Source organism: Mustela nigripes, chromosome 1 (genome assembly GCF_022355385.1).
Source record: "Mustela nigripes isolate SB6536 chromosome 1, MUSNIG.SB6536, whole genome shotgun sequence".
NCBI classification, from domain to species: Eukaryota; Metazoa; Chordata; class Mammalia; order Carnivora; family Mustelidae; genus Mustela; species Mustela nigripes.
This window is the reverse complement of record NC_081557.1, coordinates 7,648,748-7,667,824: the sequence shown is the minus strand read 5'-3', so window position 1 is coordinate 7,667,824 and position 19,077 is coordinate 7,648,748. Positions and strand designations below refer to the sequence as shown.

At 61.3% G+C, this 19,077-nt stretch overlaps 5 protein-coding genes across 16 annotated transcripts; 4 read left to right on the top strand and 1 right to left on the bottom strand.

The window, feature by feature from the left end:
* The first annotated feature begins 20 nt into the window (after positions 1–20).
* NUDT22 (nudix hydrolase 22) lies at positions 21–2,703 on the top strand. Of its 2 annotated transcripts, XM_059402872.1 has the most exons (5): positions 21–794; positions 1,102–1,200; positions 1,907–2,004; positions 2,129–2,222; positions 2,540–2,703. In XM_059402872.1, the coding sequence occupies exons 1-5, from the start codon at positions 315–317 to the stop codon at positions 2,639–2,641; spliced, it is 873 nt and encodes a 290-aa protein (XP_059258855.1). In that variant the 5' UTR covers positions 21–314; the 3' UTR covers positions 2,642–2,703. The 2 variants fall into 2 exon arrangements, with proteins under 2 accessions (XP_059258855.1, XP_059258866.1); XM_059402883.1 differs by lacking the exon at positions 1,102–1,200.
* Positions 2,704–3,042: 339 nt separating this feature from the next.
* On the top strand, positions 3,043–6,679 carry DNAJC4 (DnaJ heat shock protein family (Hsp40) member C4). 4 transcript variants are annotated; one of them, XM_059402926.1, is made up of 7 exons: positions 3,043–3,111; positions 3,564–3,656; positions 4,563–4,656; positions 5,146–5,345; positions 5,433–5,597; positions 6,299–6,385; positions 6,481–6,679. In XM_059402926.1, the coding sequence occupies exons 2-7, from the start codon at positions 3,580–3,582 to the stop codon at positions 6,581–6,583; spliced, it is 726 nt and encodes a 241-aa protein (XP_059258909.1). In that variant the 5' UTR covers positions 3,043–3,111; positions 3,564–3,579; the 3' UTR covers positions 6,584–6,679. The 4 variants fall into 4 exon arrangements, with proteins under 4 accessions (XP_059258909.1, XP_059258899.1, XP_059258930.1 ...); XM_059402916.1 differs by lacking the exon at positions 3,043–3,111 and having other exon boundaries at positions 3,228–3,656; XM_059402937.1 differs by lacking the exons at positions 3,043–3,111; positions 3,564–3,656 and adding an exon at positions 4,037–4,211.
* Positions 6,680–7,146: 467 nt separating this feature from the next.
* Positions 7,147–10,725, top strand: VEGFB (vascular endothelial growth factor B). Of its 2 annotated transcripts, none has more exons than XM_059402834.1 (7): positions 7,147–7,297; positions 7,869–7,911; positions 8,466–8,662; positions 8,894–8,967; positions 9,178–9,213; positions 9,552–9,686; positions 10,289–10,725. In XM_059402834.1, the coding sequence occupies exons 1-7, from the start codon at positions 7,238–7,240 to the stop codon at positions 10,308–10,310; spliced, it is 567 nt and encodes a 188-aa protein (XP_059258817.1). In that variant the 5' UTR covers positions 7,147–7,237; the 3' UTR covers positions 10,311–10,725. The 2 variants fall into 2 exon arrangements, with proteins under 2 accessions (XP_059258817.1, XP_059258807.1); XM_059402824.1 differs by having other exon boundaries at positions 7,148–7,297; positions 9,451–9,686.
* A 1,923-nt stretch (positions 10,726–12,648) lies between these two features.
* Positions 12,649–15,445, top strand: FKBP2 (FKBP prolyl isomerase 2). 7 transcript variants are annotated; one of them, XM_059402750.1, is made up of 6 exons: positions 12,649–12,758; positions 14,015–14,183; positions 14,522–14,634; positions 14,756–14,802; positions 15,164–15,199; positions 15,289–15,445. In XM_059402750.1, the coding sequence occupies exons 1-6, from the start codon at positions 12,697–12,699 to the stop codon at positions 15,348–15,350; spliced, it is 489 nt and encodes a 162-aa protein (XP_059258733.1). In that variant the 5' UTR covers positions 12,649–12,696; the 3' UTR covers positions 15,351–15,445. The 7 variants fall into 7 exon arrangements, with proteins under 7 accessions (XP_059258733.1, XP_059258754.1, XP_059258743.1 ...); XM_059402771.1 differs by lacking the exon at positions 12,649–12,758 and adding an exon at positions 13,071–13,161; XM_059402760.1 differs by lacking the exon at positions 12,649–12,758 and adding an exon at positions 13,204–13,288.
* A 453-nt stretch (positions 15,446–15,898) lies between these two features.
* Positions 15,899–18,244, bottom strand: PPP1R14B (protein phosphatase 1 regulatory inhibitor subunit 14B). Its single transcript, XM_059402739.1, is given in 6 exon segments — positions 15,899–16,174; positions 16,268–16,300; positions 16,625–16,708; positions 17,804–18,085; positions 18,087–18,193; positions 18,196–18,244. Coding segments are annotated over 6 exon segments (609 nt in total). The 5' UTR covers positions 18,230–18,244; the 3' UTR covers positions 15,899–16,105.
* Positions 18,245–19,077: the final 833 nt, after the last annotated feature.

Genomic DNA, 19,077 nt, shown 5'->3' with positions numbered 1-19,077 from the left:
CTGGCGCACCAGGGGTTGGTGGGAGGACCCTGGGATTGGGAGAAATGGGGATAGATGGGTGACTGGACTCAGGACCTCTGGGTGGTAGAGATGCACAGGAGTCCTGGGGATGTCAGGCAGCAGGAATCTCGGGGCTCTTGCTGGGATAAGACACTCTCCTGCCCAGGGAGAGGTCAGAGGGGATCAGAAGGGCTGGGGGAACCCTAAGGAGGTCTGTGGCCCAGGGGGCCAGCTGCTTGGCTCAAGGATCGCTGTGGGGCTGTCGGGGTGACGGTCCCGGCTGTGTCCTCCCCCAGAGTGGCCCTGTCCAGATCATGGACCCTGAGGTGTCTTTGCTGCTGCGGTGCCCCCCAGGTGGGCTGCCAGAGGAGCAGGTACAGGCTGAGCTGAGCCCAGACCATGACCGTCGCCCACTGCCAGGAGGGGACGAGGCCATCGCTGCCATCTGGGAGAGCCGGCTACAGGCTCAGCCCTGGCTCTTTGACGCCCCCAAATTCCGTCTGCACTCCGCCATCTTGGCCCCCACTGGCTCACAGGGACCACAACTGCTCCTGCGCCTGGGCCTGACTTCCTACCGAGACTTCCTGGGCACTAACTGGGCTGGCTCAGCGGGGCAGCTGCAACAACAGGGCGCCACTGACTGGGGTGACAAGCAAGCCTACCTGGCAGACCCGCTGGGGGTTGGCGCCATGCTGATCACAGCAGATGACTTCTTTGTCTTCCTGCGTCGCTCTCGGCAGGTGGCAGAGGCACCTGGGCTGGTGGATGTGCCCGGGGGGCACCCTGAGCCTCAGGTGAGATGCCAGGCTAGGTGCAAAGGCACAAAGACACAAAAGGCTTTGTTTTCCTCATCCCTTTAGCGGGGAGGGTGACCTGGTGCTTATCTGGGTGGGAAACTAGGGGCTGAGGGGGGGGGGGGGGGGGGGGGGGGGGAACAGAGGACTAGCTGGATCTCTCGTTATCCATATGGAAATGTGAGCCTGGGTCAAGGGATCGCCAAGATTCTTACTCTGTGCATAGCCAGGCCCTAAGGGCCAGCAAATATGGGGGAGGCAGGGAGGGAAGAGATGAAGAACAGGGGCTGAGCCTGACCTTTCCCAGGCCGTGTGCCCTGGTGACAGTCCCCTGCACAAGAACCTCCCTGGGGAGCTGGTGGTGCATGAGCTCTTCTCCAGCGTCCTCCAGGAGATCTGTGACGAGGTGAGTGGAGGGTGGCCCAGACAGGCGGGCAAGAAGGGAGGGGGTAGAACATGACAGAATTCCCCAGGTATGGGCTGGCAGGAGGGTCTGCAGGCATCTGGCCTTGGGGGAAGAGCTTGGCTTTGCAGTTAGGCACAAGTGGAGTGGAATTCTAGCCCTCGTATCTGTGTGCCTCAAGCTCCTCTTCTTTAAAATGGGAACAAGAGGGGCGCTTGGGTGGCGTAGTTGGTTAAGCATCTGCCTTTGGCTCAGGTCATGATCCCAGGGTCCTGGGATCGAGCCCTGTGCTGGGCTCCCTGTCCAGTGGGGAATCTGCTTCTCCCTCTGCCGTTCTTCTGCTCTCGCTCTCTCTCAAGTAAATAAAACCTTTAAAAAAAATTTTTTTTAATGGAAAAAAAAGGAACAATGATAAATGTCTTGCTTACTCCACTCCCCCACCCCACCCCACCCCTGTGCCGTGTGTTGAAAAGAGGAGTTAATGAGAGTCCCAGTTGCTCCTGACTTCCCTTGGGTGACCCTGGGCAAACTGTTTAGTTTCTTGAGTTCTCCTTTCCCATCTGTAATATGAACATGCCTAAGATCTGACATTTTGTGATTCTGGGCACTTGAACTACTAACCGTAAAATGCTGTACAAGGATAACGTTCTTCATTGAGACGGGCAGGGATGTGGGCAGTGGGCACTGACGGGTGGACCCCCTGTCCCAGGTGAACGTGCCACTGTCCACTCTGAGCCAGCCACTGCTGTTGGGCATTGCCCGCAATGAGACCAGTGCCGGCCGCGCCAGTGCTGAGTTCTATGTCCAGTGAGTGGACTCTGGGGTTCAGGGTTCTGGGGTAGGTGGGTGGTCCAGGGGAATGGCTGAGGCAGCTGGGGTTTCCCTTACAGGGCCTGGACACTCCCCAAGCCACCCTCCTGTCCTTTTCCAGGTGCAGCCTGACTTCTGAGCAGGTGAAGAAGTACTACATGGGTGGGGGAGCTGAGGCCCACGAGTCTACAGGAATCATCTTTGTGGAGACACAGGTGTGAAATGGCAAAGTGTGTCCTGCTTGGACAAAGAGCTGGTGTTGGGCTTGGCACAGGCCAGGTGATACATGTCTGTTTCCCTGGAGCTGGGTCAGATGGGGCTGCGAAATCTCTTAGAGCTTTCCTCCAGAGCCAGAAGGCCTCTTTGGGGATGCCCTCAGTCCAAGAGAGGGCCAGGAACCTCTTCAGCCTCCTTAACATGTCTCCCTAGAGATGGTGAAGTGCACAGGGTTCTGAGGCTTAGGAATGCTGGGGCACAGCTCCCACAAGAGACCTGAGGGCTGGATGTTGGGGGTCTTACTCTCTCCCCACAGAGGGTGCGGAGGTTGCAGGAGACCGAAATGTGGACTGAGCTCTGCCCGTCGGCTAAAGGTGCTATCTTCCTCTACAACCAAGTCTGGGGAAGTCCCACCTGAGTCGCCCGAGGGTCCCCAACCCTAGCACGACTTGGAAGACAATAAAGGGCTTTATTCTTGGATTCCATTGGCATCTGCTGTTTCTGTGAGACAGAGATAGACCGCTGGGAGAGACCTGGGTGGCTGCGAGGCAGGACGAGCGTTGGGAAACAACAAAAACCCAGCCTCCGTTCTCCCTCTGCAAACTAGAATGACGACGAAGCCCCCTTGCCAGGCCGTGGTGAGGGTCCGGGCCTCCTATGGGGTGGAAGCTGCTTTACGAAAGCCGTCTTGCTGCAGAGCAGAGTAACATCCATATTCCCGGGACAGAGCAACGGAAGCGGGGTCAGAGGCCTCAGCCAGGGCAGGCAACGTCCCTCCCGCTTCGCCAACCCGCGCCCGTTGTCTTTCCGCAGGTCCGCGGGCCTCGACCTCGTTGGGTGGACCCGAGGCGCCAAAAGCCAATGGGTGTGCGGGGTGTGGCCTTTGACGTACGTCCGGACCTTCGGGTTCTGTGGGCGGGGACTCGGTGTCTAAGCCAATGAGAACGCGGGGGCGGGGTCGCCCCGCATAGGGGCAGGAATAGGAGGCCGAGGAATCTGTGAGCGCTGCGGAGGCGGGGCGTGGCGGGCCCCTCCTTCACCCGCCCATCCCAAGGCTTCCAGGGTGGGGAGGGGGTCCCCGGCGTCCGGGACAGCTGGTCCCGGACACCGAGGCCAGTGTGGGGAGGGGCTCCGGACGCCCCGGTCAGAGGCAGGGGCAGGTCCAGGACACCGGGGTCTGGTCCTGAAGAAAGGAGGACCCGCCGCCCCTGGGTTCCCCGGGGCAGCTTCAGTTTGCCTTCGCAAGTAAACGGGGCCAGGCCCTTCCCGTTGGCCCTGGAGTGCTTGAAGTGTCCCATCCTGGTCCCCATGCACTCTTCTTTGTGGCCTCCTTTCACCAGCCGCCGGCCTGTCGCCATGCTGTCCCTGTGCCTGTGCCGGTCGTGGCACCGCAGCCCTGCCACCCGGCTCTTCTCAGCGGCCTCCGGGCAGCGGTGAGTCGGGGGCAGGGGGCAGGCCCCTATCATTCAGTGGGTTTCGTTGAGGAGGGCCTGCCCAGCTCCAGGCCTGGATCTAGGCGCTATGATAGTTGTGATCTCTGTACTCTGTGTCAGGTGCCTTACAGGCTAGTTTCAGGAAACGCTCGCCTTCACGACTGAGGACACGAGATCAAAGATTAAGGGGTGACCCCCAAGATCATACAGCGAGTTAAGTGGAAGAAGTAGAGTTTGAGTCCAAGCCAAACTCCGTGCTCTTTTCATGACTGTAGTGATTGTCAAGCATCACTGTGCAACTCTGTGGGCGGGGGTGGGGTGGGGTGGGGGTGTGGCTTACAAATATGCAGATTCCCGGGCCTGGTTCTGGAGAGTCTGATGCGCAGGAATGAAGTGGGGCTCAGGAATCTGGTTTTGGGGGGGTGTTTGCTTTTGCTTTTGTTTTTTTTAAACAAGATTTCTGGGTATTTATGCAAGGGGTCTGAGGGCTACACACTGAGATGTTCTGATCTGCACCATACCTGAAATGCTCAAAAAGGGAGGGATGATTTGCAGGTGGAGCTCCCTTGGCCTCAGCTTCCTTACATCCTGGTTCCTTCCTTCCTTTCTTTTTCTTTCTGTTTTTCTTTTCCTTCCTTCTTTCCTTCCTTTCTCCTCTTTCTTTCTTCTGTCCTTTCTTCTTTTTCTTTCTTTTCCTTTTAGTCTTTCTTTCTTTCTTTTTCTTTCTCTCTCTTTCCTTCCTTCTTCCTCTTTCTTTCTTTCTTTTTTTTTTTTTTTAACCTCCTGGTTTTTTAATTGGGGGGGGGGGTCGGTCGGGGGGGGGGGGGGGGGGGGTGCTGGGATGGGGAGGGGAGGAATATCCTCTGTGTTTCTACAGCCCCTGCAGTTTCTGGCCTATCTCCACAGGTCTGGCCCCAGGAACTACTATGAACTGTTAGGAGTGCATCCTGGTGCCAGCACTGAAGAAGTTAAACGAGCTTTCTTCTCCAAGTCCAAAGAGGTACCAGTGGTCCTAGATGGGGAGGAGGGACAGTCAGTCTGAGCTGGATAAGGTACATTTCAGATTCCTGGGAGAGGAGTTGAGTGGCTCAGTCTGGATGGTGCCACATCCCTCAGCATGCAGAGAGTGGGAGTTGCCCCCAGGGCAGAGGTCTGGCCAGTTGGGAGGAAAGGTTGGGCCAGGAGCCAAGGATTCTGTGTGATGGGCTGGATGTGGTTCTTTTGAACTGCCTGCTCTTGAGAAAGCCTGGACCAGGAAATATAGTGAGAGCCAGGCAGCAGGTGGGGAGGGCTTGAACAGGGGAGGGGGCAGGAGTCTGTGCTTCCTTACTCTCTGGCCTTCTAGAAGGGTGGGCCTCCCTGAGAGGGAGGATTACTGGCCAGGCAGGGCCTCTGGGGATGGTTTGAGCCTTTGAGGGTGGATGTTACTGGGCTGGGTTCTGTGAAGGGAAATGGAAAGAGAGCTGACCGGAGTCCTGTCCCACCCCAGCTGCACCCCGACCGGGACCCTGGGAATCCAGCCCTGCACAGCCGCTTTGTGGAGCTCAGTGAAGCATACCAAGTGCTCAGCCGAGAGCAGAGCCGCCGAAGCTACGATCACCAGCTATCCTCCGCAAGTCCTCCAAAGCCTCCAGCAACCGCGGCCCATGCCAGGTCTGCTCATCAGGCACACAAGTATCAGGCACACAGGTACAGTCGTCCTGCCCCTTGCTTGCCCCACCACCCCCAAGTCCCCTAGGGAGCCTCATCCCACACTTCCTTTCTCCTCCCTCCCAGCGGCTCCTGGGAACCCCCCAATGCCCAGTATTGGGCCCAGTTTCCCGGTGTGAGGCCTCAGGGACCAGAGTCGAGGAAGCAGCAGCACAAACAGAACCAGCGGGTTCTAGGATACTGCCTCCTGATCATGCTGGCAGGCATGGGTCTGCACTATGTCGCCTTCAGGTGACTCCCTGCCTTCCCCCTGGGCAGAGGGCGGAGGATGGTGGGGGGGGCTCAGTGTGGTCAGTCATACATCCACACCGCCTCTGGGGCCTGCACTTTTGTGTCTCTCCAGCTAAGAATGAAGTAGGTCTCCTGAGCATCATCTCCTGGGAAAAGGCAGCTCTGCTCCCACTAAAGGCTAATGTCATTTTCAGGTTTTTTGGCATTTGAGGGTAAATCTTTGGTGCTGCTGCCAGGGCGTGCTGGAGTCAAGCAAGATCACGCACAAGAAGGAAATATGTTGTAACTGGGCCTCACTGGCAACTGTCCTCACTTGTTGGGCAATCGGCTGTCTCCCTGCCACTCCTTTATGCATGCCGTGGGTACTGAGGTCTACAACAAAGATACCTAAGGGCTGATGCCCACAGCCAGCAGCCTGCTTAGCTCAGTGGTAGAGTGACATGAACACCCTTTCTAGTCTCCTGTGAGGAGGAACACCCTGATGTTCGGAGCTGTGGTCACCCCCTTCAACAGGGAAGCCAGGGACCTGAGTCACCAGTGGACCCTGGAGAAGCCGCGGCCCTTCTGGGCCCCTCTCCCCACCTAGCACAGGCAGTTGGCCTGAGGTCCTCATGACTGAGGAGACCCTAGAGCGGCCTGGATGGCGTTGGGGTGTGTTTGGGGGGCCGCAAGGATTGGGATTAATTGTAACCCCCTTGCAGGAAGCTGGAGCAGATACACCGGAGCTTCATGGATGAAAAGGATCGGGTCATCACAGCCATCTACAATGACACACGGGCGCGGGCCAGGTCTGTCCCAGCTCCGTCCTGCCCTCTCCCTTCACTGTCCTGGCACCACTCTCTGGGGTGCTCTGTCCTGACCACCCAGGTGCTCTCCCCTGCAGGGCCAACAGAGCCAGGCTCCTGGAGAAACTGCAGGGGCAGCAGCTGCAGCCCCCACCTGGAGGCCCAGGGATCGCGCCTCCCAACACAGGCACCCGGCCGTGAGCCGCTCACTTGGACGCGGGCTGCCGGTTGTTCCCTCCTTGCTACCCCGCGGGACTTGCCACCCCTCGAAACGCGTGCAATAAAGTGCTTCTCAGAGCCCGAGTCCGGCTCCTTGCTTCAGGCCCAGCGGCCCCCTCCCGGGGCCTCGCCGGGAGAACCGCACCCCGCCCTCCGGGTCCTGGCGGCTGCGACCCGGGAGCCCGGCCCCCTGGGCGGTGCGTCCCCTTTCCCCTGCTGCGGCGGGAGGGGGGTGTGTGGAGGGGGCGGGTCCCCGCGGCGGCCTCGCCCCCACTCCCCCGCCCCGCCCCCGCCCCGCGGCCCGGTGGGGAGCGCGTGTCTGGGTCACATGAGCCGCCCGCCCGCCAGCCCGGGCCCGGCCCCCCGCCGCCCCCACCGTCCCCGCTGTCCCCGCCGCCGCCGCCGCCCGCCGCCACCGGCCGCCCGCCCGCCCGGCTCCTCCGGCCGCCGCCGCGGCGCTGCGCTGCGCTGCCTGCGCTCAGGGCTCGGGAGGGGGCCGCGGAGGAGCGGTCCCCCGCGCCCGGCCCCCGCCCGGCGCGCCCGGGCCCGCGCCATGGGGCTCTGGCTGCCGCCGCCCCCCGCGCCACCGGGCTAGGGCGATGCGGGCGCCCCCGGCGCGCGGCCCCCGCGGGCACCATGAGCCCTCTGCTCCGCCGCCTGCTGCTCGCTGCGCTCCTGCAACTGGCCCCCGCCCAGGTACGTGCGTCCCCAACATCCCAACCGCCGGCCGTGCCCTCTCTCAAGGTTGGCGGAAATGGGGAGACGCGGATCGGCCTCTGCCTGGGGGACCCGCGGGGTCGGGCTGCGGACCGGGGCGTGGCGGGGATCCGACCAGGGCATCCCCCGGGAAGAATCCCTCCCCGCAGGCCCGCCGAGCCGCGGGCCCGCCAACCCAACCCCGGGCCACTCCCCTGCCCCACCCCGTCCCCTGGGCTCGGCCGAGGGCGGAGCCGCTCCGTACCCTTAGGACTTGGTTCAGTGCCCACTGTGCCCCCTTCGGACCTGCCGCCTTCGAATCAGCGGGGCCACCAGGCTTGGAGATTGGATGCCACCGCTGCCGCCACCACTGTCCTAGCCTGGCTGGGGAGGGTCTCAGGTGGCCAGGAGAGGACAGGTTAAGCTAGAGTGACCCCAGAAGCAGAGCATCCTGGAAAAGTGTCACAGAGCAGTTGAAGCCTTTTGATGGCAAGGGCAGAGCCCTGGGGACAGCCACAGGGCCAGCCCTTCCTTGAGTGCACCTTGGGTCCAGGTCCCTTCTCTCCTACAGGGCCCTGTGTCCCAGCCTGATGCCCTCAGCCACCAGAAGAAAGGTAATAGAAACAGTAACTCTGAGGTGCCTGGGTGGCTCAGTGGGTTAAAACCTCTGCCTTCTGCTCAGGTCGTGATCCCAGGGTCCTGGGATTGAGCCCCACGTCAGGCTGTCTGCTTAGCGGGAAGCCTGCTTCCTCCTCTCTCTCTCTCTCTCTCTCTCTCTCTCGGGAAGCCTGCTTCCTCCTCTCTCTCTCTCTCTCTCTCTGCCTGCCTCTTTGCCTACTTGGGATCTCTGTCTGTCAAATAAATAAGAAAGAAACAAACAAACAGTAACTCCTGCACTGAGGAGGTCTGTCCATCACGTTGTGTGATCCCAGCCACTCTCCAAGACACAAACTCTTCTTCTGCCCATAAGAGAAAGTGGAAGCAGTGGGGTTCCTAGGTTCCTGGGCAGGGGAAGGAAGGTTGTGAGGGCAGAGAGAGGGCCAGTGGAGGGGGGCCGTGACACAGGAATTAGGGAGAACAGCTGCCGGGGGTTTTGGGGGGAGACAGGAACCAGGGAGGGGCTGCAGGAACCCCAGCGGGGTCTTAACCCTTGCGCATCTGCCCCCAGTGGTGTCCTGGATAGATGTGTATACCCGTGCCACCTGCCAGCCACGGGAGGTGGTGGTGCCCCTGACCGTGGAGCTCATGGGCACCGTGGCCAAGCAACTGGTGCCCAGCTGTGTGACCGTGCAGCGCTGCGGCGGCTGCTGCCCTGACGACGGCCTGGAGTGCGTGCCCACTGGGCAGCACCAAGTCCGAATGCAGGTGCTGGGGCCAGTGCAGTATGCCCAGCAGGGGGTGGAGTCTGGTGCTGGGGGTGGTGGCGCAACGGTGGGGGGGGGCAGGGGTGGTACAGGGGGGGGGGGGGGCAATGGCCAGAGCTGCGGCTGGTGGGCGAGCTCCTCTCTCTCCAGCCCGTGGAGCAGTCCCTTCCCCTGTCTCTCTCTCTCTCTCATTGTCTCTCACACTGTCTTCTCCTCCATCTCTGGAACACAGATCCTCATGATCCGTTACCCGAGCAGTCAGCTGGGTGAGATGTCCCTGGAAGAACACAGCCAGTGTGAATGCAGGTGCCAGCCAGGCCCCTCTTCTGAGCTCAGAGACCGGGTTCCCGGGGTTGGGGGGGTGTGGTGGCGCACATGGTGGTACTCCACAGTGGGGACCAGATTGCCAGGACTCCGACCGGGGTAGGCCTGGGATCTGGGGTAAAAGAGTAGGAGGCTTGGCTTTTCTGATCCTCTTCCTCCTCCTCGTCGCTGTCTGTCCCTCTTACTTTTCAGACCAAAAAAGAGAGAGAGTGCTCTGAAGCCAGACAGGTGAGTCTCTTGGGCTCTCACTGGGTGGGGAGCCCAGGCCCAGCAGCCAGGATGAAATGTGTGGGTGGGTAGGGGTGTGAGTGTGTCAGGAAGCTGCAGTCCTGTCCCTTCTTTCTCCTCCCACTGTGCCCCCCCACCCCCTTTTCCTCTGCTCCCCAAGTCTGTGTGCTCCGGCCCAGCACCAGCTCCTGGGAAGACTTTTCTTGCCCACCCCAGACACATTGCTTCTCCTCCTAGGGCTTCCACTCCCCACCACCGCCCCCAGCCCCGCTCCATTCCGGGCTGGGACTCTGCCCCCGGAGCACCCTCCCCAGCTGACATCACCCATCCCACTCCAGCCCCAGGCCCCACTGCCCACGCTGCACCCAGCGCCGCCAGCGCCCTGACCCCAGGACCTGCCGCTGTCGCTGCCGAAGCCGCAGCTTCCTCCGTTGCCAAGGGCGGGGCCTAGAGCTCAACCCAGACACCTGCAGGTGAGGAGCTACGGGTGGCATCTGTTTGGGAAGGCTACGGGGCCCCGGGAGCGGGTGCGGGGTGAGCCCTCCAGGGAACGGGAAGCTGCTGAATGTGCCGAACAAACATTTACCAAGCATCCGCGGGCACCGCAATCAGTGTAAACAGAGTTCACGTTCTCATGGGGGAGGCAGACTTGAGGATATGGGAGGCCAGCAGAGGTCAAAGGTTGAGGTCAGGGGGCACCCGACATGGTCTCCCAGAGGTCAGAGAGGCCCCGAAGGTAACCTCAGCCTGCAGTCAAGACGAGAGAGATGGCTCTCCACTTGGTGAAGCTCTGGGCCCTCCTAAAAGCCTCCGTGGGAGACATCTGTCCCACCTTGGGGTCTCTGTGAGAGGCCAAAGGACACTGTGGAGTCCTTGTCCACCCTTGTCTGAGGTGCATCTCAGCCACTCCTCCTTTCCACAGTGAGGCCATGGGGTGGCATCACGTGGGCAGGCCAGTTGGGGCTCCCCAGGAGTGGTAGAGAATGGGGTTCACAAAAGGTAACAAAGGGGTGAATGTAGAGAAGCAGGGGCCGAGCCGTGCCTGCGTGAACAGACCCCTTCCTCCCTCCCTCAGGTGCCGAAAGCTGCGAAGGTGACACGTTGCTTTTCAGACTCAGCCACTTGCCCTCACCAGCCACCCCCCTCCCAGAGGGGGACAAGAGGGCAGTATGTTGAGAAGAGCCCAGTCGCAAGATCTCTATGTGGGCAGAAGCTGCTCCAGGCCCTGGGCCTCTCAGAGGACTTCCCAGCTGTCCCAGGTCTCTCCAAGGCTGCCATCCAACAGGGTGGACAGCTGGGCAAGGAGAGGTGCAGGCAGCACCAGGGGTTCCGGACTAACTCAAGAGAGAAGGGGTCCCGTCTCAGTGTGCGACCACCATGTACGAGTGAGCATCTTAACAGCTGGCTCCGTCCCCTCCCTAAGAAGACACCGATCCTCCGCACATACTGGGAATTGGGCTTCGGTGTGAGAACTGTGACCCCCAAGCCTGATAAAAGAGATGGAAGGAGCTATCCCTGCCTGTGTCCGTTTGTCACTGTCCTGGCTGGGGCATTCAGACATTTGGCGTCACACCGCCTCCTGGAGCCAGAGCTGGTCTGACTCCCTTGTGTGATGGAGGAAGCGAGGCCTGAGGTCCCTCACCAGGTCACAGAGCCGGAAATTTGTATTCTTTGTAGTCTCTTGTCCCATCCGGGCCCTGTCCCTCCTGCTCAACACAGAGGCTCCTTTCTGGAAGGAGACGGCCTACTGTGGCCCGTGAGCTTGACGTGGGACCCAGATCTGTGAAATGATCTTGGTTGTCACTGTCCCCTCTCGAGCCTAAGCTTCCACATGTGCACTTGGAGGGAATGGATGAGTGCTCTGGCCCCCATCCTTGGGCTCCAGGAAAGTCTGAGTATGTCTTCCCTTAAGAGAAAAACCCATCCTCTCGGCTGGGCAGGACCCTCTATATGTAACCTACTTCCTCTAGCTTAACTCTGAAGCCACGCACTGCCCTGTCCCCACCTCCCTGAAAGGGAAGTACCAAAGGGCTGTGGCTGGTGGGCTCGGTTTGGGAGATAGATCCCCTCAACCCCAACCACATGGTTTTCTCCATCTTCACCTCCCTTCCCCTTGGGCTCCCCTCACCAGCCCCTGCTCGGGACTCTCCTGACTTTTGTCTGACCCAGCCTAAGCTCAGTGCCTGGCCCTCTTCCTGCGGCCTCTAGTGTTCCTGGGGTGGAGCTCAGGGTGGGGGGTGGGGTGGTGCGGGGAACCAAAGGCCAACCTTGGGGACCCAGTGCTTTGCCTTGCTGAGAGAGGACATTCAGGGGCAGAGGTTAATCCTAAGTGGTTACCCTAATGGAGAGCTTCTCTGAGGTGTGATATTGGAGGGCATGGTAGTGATCTTATTAGGACGAAGGCAGGAGTGGGGTTCAACCAGAAGAGACAATTCCTGTGACTACCAATTTCAAATCATTTTTCTCAGCTATGCTGTCACTGAAAATGCCATAGCTCAACGGAAGTGGGACAGATGAAGGCTGGAGGCCCAAGAGCGGCTCCCTCCCAGCCCACTCAGTGCTGGAGACACACAGTGCTTCATATGTGCCCCCTCCCGTGCTCGCTTCGGCAGCACATATACATATGTGCCCCCTCCCTTAGTCCTCAATTCTAAGGTTGGCGCCGCTGATTAGCTTCCTTTGTTAATTGACGAACAGGATCAGAGAGGCTGATCGACCCGGGGTGTGACCTCCAGCTAGTTGTCTCTAACAGCTGGTTTAGGTTTCATTGCCTCCCAACTACACGTTCATTACTTCAACTGAGAGATGTTGACCGCGCACTGCTGGGTGCTGGGGCACCTGAAAATACCAGTCTGGTTGGGGGAACCGGCCCAACCAGACCACTGCCATCGTGACTCCGGTCAGTGCGTGGCAGGCAGAGGCAGGTCTGGAGGCCAGCGCGGAGCAAAGGGAGAGCATTAGCCGCTGGCCAGGGCCTGGTGGATCCCCTCATGGCCGCAATCCCACAGTGGCCCTGTCAGGTGGGTGCTGCCAAGCCCGGGGTACAGAGACTCCAGATCCTACCAGGCCCAGGAACTCGCTCAAGGTCACATTGCCAGTCAACGGCAGATCGCAAATTCAAACCCAAGTCTGAACCCCAGGCTCCTTCCATTGCAACGAACTGGAGATTGGGGATCACGAAGTGGCCCAGGGACAAACCGGAACGCTTGGGAGAACCTGGGAATGAATAAAATGGCGTCTCAAGACCCCCTCCGGGAAGCCCCGTCCGCTTGACCTCAATTTCACCTCGACCGGAAGTGCCGAAGGCACTTTAGGAAGTAACTTTCACCTAACCTTACCGACTACCCAGCCACCGGAAGCAGCGCGTCATCACGTGTTGGCGCGAGGGCGGGGCTGGGGGAAAGGCCGCCCCACCGGGCGTGTGGCAGCGGGTTTCGCACAGTCCAATGAGGGCGGGCGGCGTGGCCGGGCCGGGTAGCGACGATGACGCGCCTGCGCAGAGGCAGCAGCACGACTGGGGTTGACTCCGGGGGCGCGGCGAGGAGGTGAGCGGGGGCCACAGCCCGGGCTGGGGGGAGCCGGGGTGCAAGGGGGCAGGCTGGATCAGGTCGGGCAGGAGCGGGCCGGGGCTCCGAGCATCAACGAGGGATAGGTTAGGAGGAAATTGGGAGTTGGGGTCGGAGCTGTCTGGGGATGCCGCAGGGGGAGGGTTCTCACGCCGCACGGGGCGGAGCCCCGGGAGTCGGGGCGGGACGTGGAACAGAGACGGGTGGAACCTCTGATCTGGTTCCAGTAGAAGGCGGAACTCCGGGGCTGGGGGCGGAGCTAGGATCGGTGGGGGGCGGAGCCTGGTCTTTGGAGGAGGAGCTGGAACAGGCGGAAGGCGGAGCCTCGGGTGTAGAGACCGAAAGGGACGGAGCTCAGGCGCTGGGGGCGGGCCTTCAGCCGGTGAGTGGCGTGGCTACCGTTCAGGAAAAGGGGTCTGGTTCTGTCGAGGGTGGGGCTCCAGAGCAGGGGGCGGAACTACGTCCTCTAAAGGGTGGGGTCAAGGAGTCAAGCGAAGGGGTAGGCCCAGGTAATGGCCCGGGGCGTCCACGCGGGGGCGGCCTCCGTGGGGGCCGGGCCTGGGGACGCGGTAGGCCGAGAACTCCCCCTGGAGAGGTGGTGTGGGTGGAGCGGGCTCGGCGGCCACCCGACACGGGACCAGTCTGGGTACCCCGCAGGCCCCCGAGGGCTCAGAGCTGGGGCGGCGCCCCTGGCGGAGGCACAGGCCCGGCCTGGGGGATTCCTCCGGAGGATCGGGGCTCCCCGGAGCCATCCAGCGGCGATGTGTGGGTCCCTCGGGGCAGGCCCCCTGCAGCGGCCGCAGAAGTGTGGGTGTGCTGGGCGGGGGGCAATTGGGTGTGGCGTGAATGGGGTCGCCCTGTCGAGGCAACTGCTGGACAGCCAGATAGGGTCTGGACTTTGCGTAAAGGTACGGGTGGGAACTGAAGAGTGGAGCTGGGGACCGGGAGGGAAGGAAGGGCTGGGGGTGAACAAAGGGGCGGGGCCCTGGCTGCTGTGGCCTCCCCTGACCCCCTCCCCCCGCTGCTGGGGTCCTCGGGCAAGCCCCCTTCTCACTGGACTGGTAAGTGTGGCCGCGAAGCCCCGGGGGATGGGGTGGTGACACGGGACAAGGGGATCCCCAGGGGCAGGCAAGTTACGGTGGGGGTGGAATTCTTCTGGAACCTGCCCCTATTCCATGCCTTCCCCGCCCTACCCTCCGGTCGGTTGGTCGGTCGGTCGGGGTCTGTCCCCGCAGAGACATGAGGCTGAGCTGGGTCCTGACAGTACTGTCCATCTGCCTGAGCGCCCTGGCCACTGCTGCGGGGGCGGAGGGCAAACGGAAGCTGCAGATCGGGGTCAAGAAGCGGGTGGACCACTGTCCCATCAAATCGCGCAAGGGGGACGTCCTGCACATGCACTACACGGTGGGTGAGGGAGTGGGTCATTTGGCGTGGGTGGGGCTTCTGGGGACCTGAGGAGACTTGGAAGCCAGATCTCTCAGCCTACAAGGTGGGTGACCTTGGGCACCTCCCCTTTCCCTTTTACGTAGTTTCCATAGTTCTCCCCTGCTGTTCACTGCCTGATCCCCAGGTTGGCACCAGCAAGCAGTGAGTGTCCTATGAGCTGCCCACCCAAGGCTCTGTCCCCTTCTAGGGCTATGGCTGCCAACGGGGAAATGGAGAGCCAGCTTGGGGAGAGCAGCTGGGTGGGGAGGTATCTCAGAGTGGACCCTCCTCTCACTGGCCTTTCCATGGTCCCACAGGGGAAGCTGGAAGATGGGACGGAATTTGACAGCAGCCTGCCCCAGAACCAGCCCTTTGTCTTCTCCCTGGGCACAGGCCAGGTCATCAAGGGCTGGGACCAGGGGCTGCTCGGGTGAGTCAGGGGGCCGTGGGTGTGGTCCATGAGGTTGACTGTGGGAGGCAAGCCCCGGGGATGGGGTGGGGGGCAGGGAACCTGGGTGCTTGCCCTGTGCAGATCGTGTGTTGCCCTGCAGGATGTGTGAGGGAGAAAAACGGAAGCTGGTGATCCCATCAGAGTTGGGTAAGAGGCCCTTCCTGAGCCTGAATGGGGGAGTTTAGGGTGTGTGTCTGGGGAAGGGTGAAGTCTGGCTCAGCCTCTGCATTGATCTCCACCCCATCCATTCATTATGGCACATGCCTCTTCCAAGTCTAACTATGCTCAGCAGTGAGAACAGGGCAAGACCCCTGGGACACTTGATTCTGGAACCCGCTCTCTGCCCCCTACCTGACCTTTTGTAGCCCCTTGCCGTCTCCATTACACGTTCTCCATTTCTCGCTTTCTTGTTGAGATGGGCAGAGGCCTGGCTTCAGGCTGGGTGTCTGCAGTACACCTCTCCCTTGGCCTGGTTACACCTCACTGTTTCTTTGTGCATCTTTGACAGGGTACGGAGAGCGGGGAGCTCCCCCAAAGATTCCAGGTAATATACCTCCCTGCCCCCAGGGTCCTGCACCCATCTTGTTTCCCTGTGGTCCTGATTCTCATTCTGTCCCTTCTTCTCCCCTGCAGGCGGCGCAACCCTCGTGTTCGAGGTGGAGCTACTCAAAATCGAGCGACGCTCAGAACTGTAGCAAAACTGGGAAGGGGCAGTGGAGAGGCCCCCATCAGGGACCAGACTGTTTAAAAAAAAAAAAAAAAATACAAAAAACAAAACCCTTAAAGTCTGTGAAGTGAGCCTGTGTGTATTTGTGGGCCCCAAGAGACTGAGAACCCACAGCTTCAGCCAGTACCCCTTCCCCCTTGGCACCACTGACCCATCTTCTTGCCTTGGGTGTAGGCTCACTGGCATGGGGATCACAGTGGCCAGGCCCTAGGTGGCATGGTGGGCGGCCCCTGGCCCAGAGGAAAAGGAGTGTTCTTGCCTGCCAACAGCAACACCACTTCCCCCAGTTCCCAGCCACTTCCAGCTCTTGGTCTGGGAGCCAGCACTGGGCTATCGCCATGGCTACATGGCCCTCAGGAAGGCCTGCGGTCACCTGGGAAGACGCTGAGCTGGCAGCAGTCCAGTCATGGAGCAGTGTGTCCCCCCTAAAAGAGACCAGCTGAGCCTGTGAGCTGCACCAAAGGCATATCCTAGCTTTATTAAAGGGCCGCGCCGCAGAGTCAATATAAAAACACAAAAAGTCCCATCAGTTTAATAACAATAAAAAACCCCAAAAATGGAAAACTGAGGGGGCAGGGAAGAGGCCCCTGGGCCAGGGGCACGAGGAGCCCTGCTCATGGCACCAGGCCTGGCCGCAGGGCCCCCCCGGGTATTGCTGTTGCTACGAGGTCGGGGGGCAGCGATTGTCCTGTGGGAGCCACCATTCACCGGGGTCAAGGACCCTTATTTCTTCTGGGGTGTGCTCAGCTTCTGCATGCCCCGGATCTTGTCCAGCAGGCCAGAGATGAAGGCCTGAACAGAAGGGAGGGCATTAGGGAGACCGGACCGCATGATGACAAACCCAGGCACCTCTCACCCCAGCCTCTGGGGAAACCACTTACTTACCTCAGTGGGTTTGTAACAGTCAACCAGCAGCTCCTAGGAGGGCATGGTAGGGGGTAAGTACAGCTGTGAGTTCTAAGACACAGGGACCTAAAGTTCACCTGTACCCACTTCCAAGGGACTGGGGCCACTCCCAAGGCACAGATGATGTCACAGCCATTCAACAGCTGGGCAAGCACCATTTGCCCCATTTGACGGAGGCAGAAGCCGAGGCTCACCATCACAGAGCTGAATGACTACAACCAAAGAAGGCCTAAATCTAGAGACTTGCTTACCCAAGGGGCAGTGCCTCCAGGCAGCCCTTTCTTCCCTGATCTCCCCTACCTACAGTCCTGCTGTCTCTCCTAGTCCCTCTCTCACCTTGACCCTGGCAGCCCGGGTATCATCACTCTCCATGTCCAGGAGTTCGTCCACATCAATCTCCAACTCTGGGATCTCCTCCTCCTGGGGTGGGGGTGGGGAAGGAGGGAGAGACAAGGGCCTGAGTTGGGAGAGAGGGTGTGAGCTCTAGCTGGGGCCCCTGCCCAACCGCGGGATGAGCCAGCCTTCTTCGCCCAGTAGACAGCGGCAGCTGTCCGAGGAAGAAAACAGATCAGGCCTGTGCCAAGGCAAAATGCCCAACGGGGAGGGGGGGGAGCTTCCTGTCCCTGCCAGTTGGGCACCGTGGGTGCCAGACAGGGCCAGACAGCTAGGGCTGGCGGACCCTGGGCTGAGAACCCTGCAGATGTGTTGCCCCAACTTCCCGCCCCCCACCCAAGTCAGCGCACAGGTGGGGCCAGCTGTCTCAACTCCTCACAGCCCCTACCCTTCCCCCAAACACCTGTCACAGCTTCCCAGGAGTGGGGAGGAAGTAAAGGGTGAGGGGTCAGTGGGAAGGACCCAGGGCTGGTAAGGGGGAAACAAAGAGCCTATACTTTGCTGAGGGGGGGGGTGCCTGCCAACCCTCCCCCCCAGGAAGCCTCTATCCAGTCTTGAGCCAGCTGCATTCCAGGGCTGGTCTAGGGCAGGCAGCAGCACAGGGCAAGACCACTCCTCCACCCTGCCCCCCAGGGGCCTGAGTCACCGTTTGAGCAAGGAAGGAGTCATGGGGTGGAGAACCAGAACCCAGAGGAAGGCTACTTGCTCCTACACCAAAATGGAGCGGCAGGCTGGCCCATTAGAACAGCCCAGACCCTGTACGATCCCACCAGGCTCGTGCCTTTTAACCAGATACGGTTAGCAAGCACCAGGTAGGTCTCTTTGCACTGCCCGCCCAGGCTAGCCTCCTGCCCATGCCTCAGGCTATCCCTTGAGGCTTCTAGAAGACCCCTAAGCTTGACCACAGTAGGGACATGAGAGAGTCACGAGGGAGAAGACTGGAGTGACTTAAGGTCAGACAAGAAAGAGCACACACTGGGGGCGGGGAGTATAGAAAGGGAGGGGAGCGCGCGGAAGCGGAGCGCCCATTGACTCTGGGTGACAGGCAGGCGCAAGGTGGGGTTCCCAAGCAGTCCGACTAGGGAACGATCTTAGGGTGTCAGCGCAGAATAGGGGACACACCTGGCAGTCGTAGAGGCGAGTGAGCTGCTCCAGGATCCACTCCTCCAGGTTGAGGCGCTTCCGTAGCTCCTTGCGGTCGTACTTGACTGTGACCTTCCCTTGGCGCCTCACTGGGCCCTCGTCGTCTGCGCCGCCCGGGCCCTCGCCTGCAGCCCCAGGGGGGCTCTGGAAGTAGACGCGGGGCCCTGGGCCACCACTGCCTGGTCCGGGGGCCGGGGCCGCCAACGCCGCGCCCCCCGCGGGGCCGCTGTCCGCCATGGCGGCCGCCGGGGCCACGTGCGCGCGTCGGGCCCCTCCCTGCGCCGCCGCCTCCGGGACGCCCGCCGGCTGGCTCCGGGCCGCTGGCTCGGGTTAGCTTGCGGGCTCGGCTCCGAGCGGCTCGGCGGCGAGGGCGGCGGCAGGGGCGCCCGGGGGCAGCTGCAGCATGCGGAGCCCCCGGGCCGGGCCTGGCCTGGCCGCGCCCCGCCCCCCCCCTGCCGATCCGCCCGCCCTTTGTCCCCCGCGGCCGCCGCCCGAGCCGCCGCCGCCGCCGCCGCCGAAGCCGCTTTCTCTGTCTCGCTTGCTTCCCCCGCCCCCCGACCACACCCCCTTAAAGGGCCAGTCCCTCTGCAGGTCCCTTACTCCCACCCGCCCCCGGGCAGCGTATAGGGGAGGGTCTAGCAGTCAGGGGTTTGGGCCTGGCTGTTTGATAATCCTTTTTAACCTTCCCGCCTCAATCCTGGCGTTTTAGGCGCCTGGTACCGGGATTTGGGCTTCTGCCGGGATCCTAGTGTTCTGTCCTTACTGACGCAAAAAGAGGGGTCATCTGGGAATGGAGGGGTGTGGGCAGTATGTGCAGGGCGGGGGTCTGGAGAGGAGACGTGGGAGCCCCCACGGTCTGGATCCTCCGGTCCTTGCTTGGCCAGAGGAGGGCAAGCAGCCTCCTCCGCCGTAGACTGACACGTGGACCAGGTTCCTAAGGGTGGAGGGGCGGAGAAAGTGGACAGGAGCTGCGCAGGTCCCCAGAGGCCCTACTGGGCGAGGACACACAGCCCCCATGGTGGAGGCCCAGGTTAGGGGCGAGCGGAACCGGCTGAACGGCCTGGAGGGCTAGACCCTAAGCTGCCACCGCCCACCGGCCAAGATGGCGGCGGAAATGGAATTATGGGAAATGTAGTTCCCGGAGTCTGGCCGGACCTGGCCGCCCCTCCCCCTCAGCGGGGCCAGAGCGGGGAAGCGCAGGACTTGTTTGGGGCGCCCTCGTTCGGCTGGCTTCCACAGGGCGCGGCCAGCCG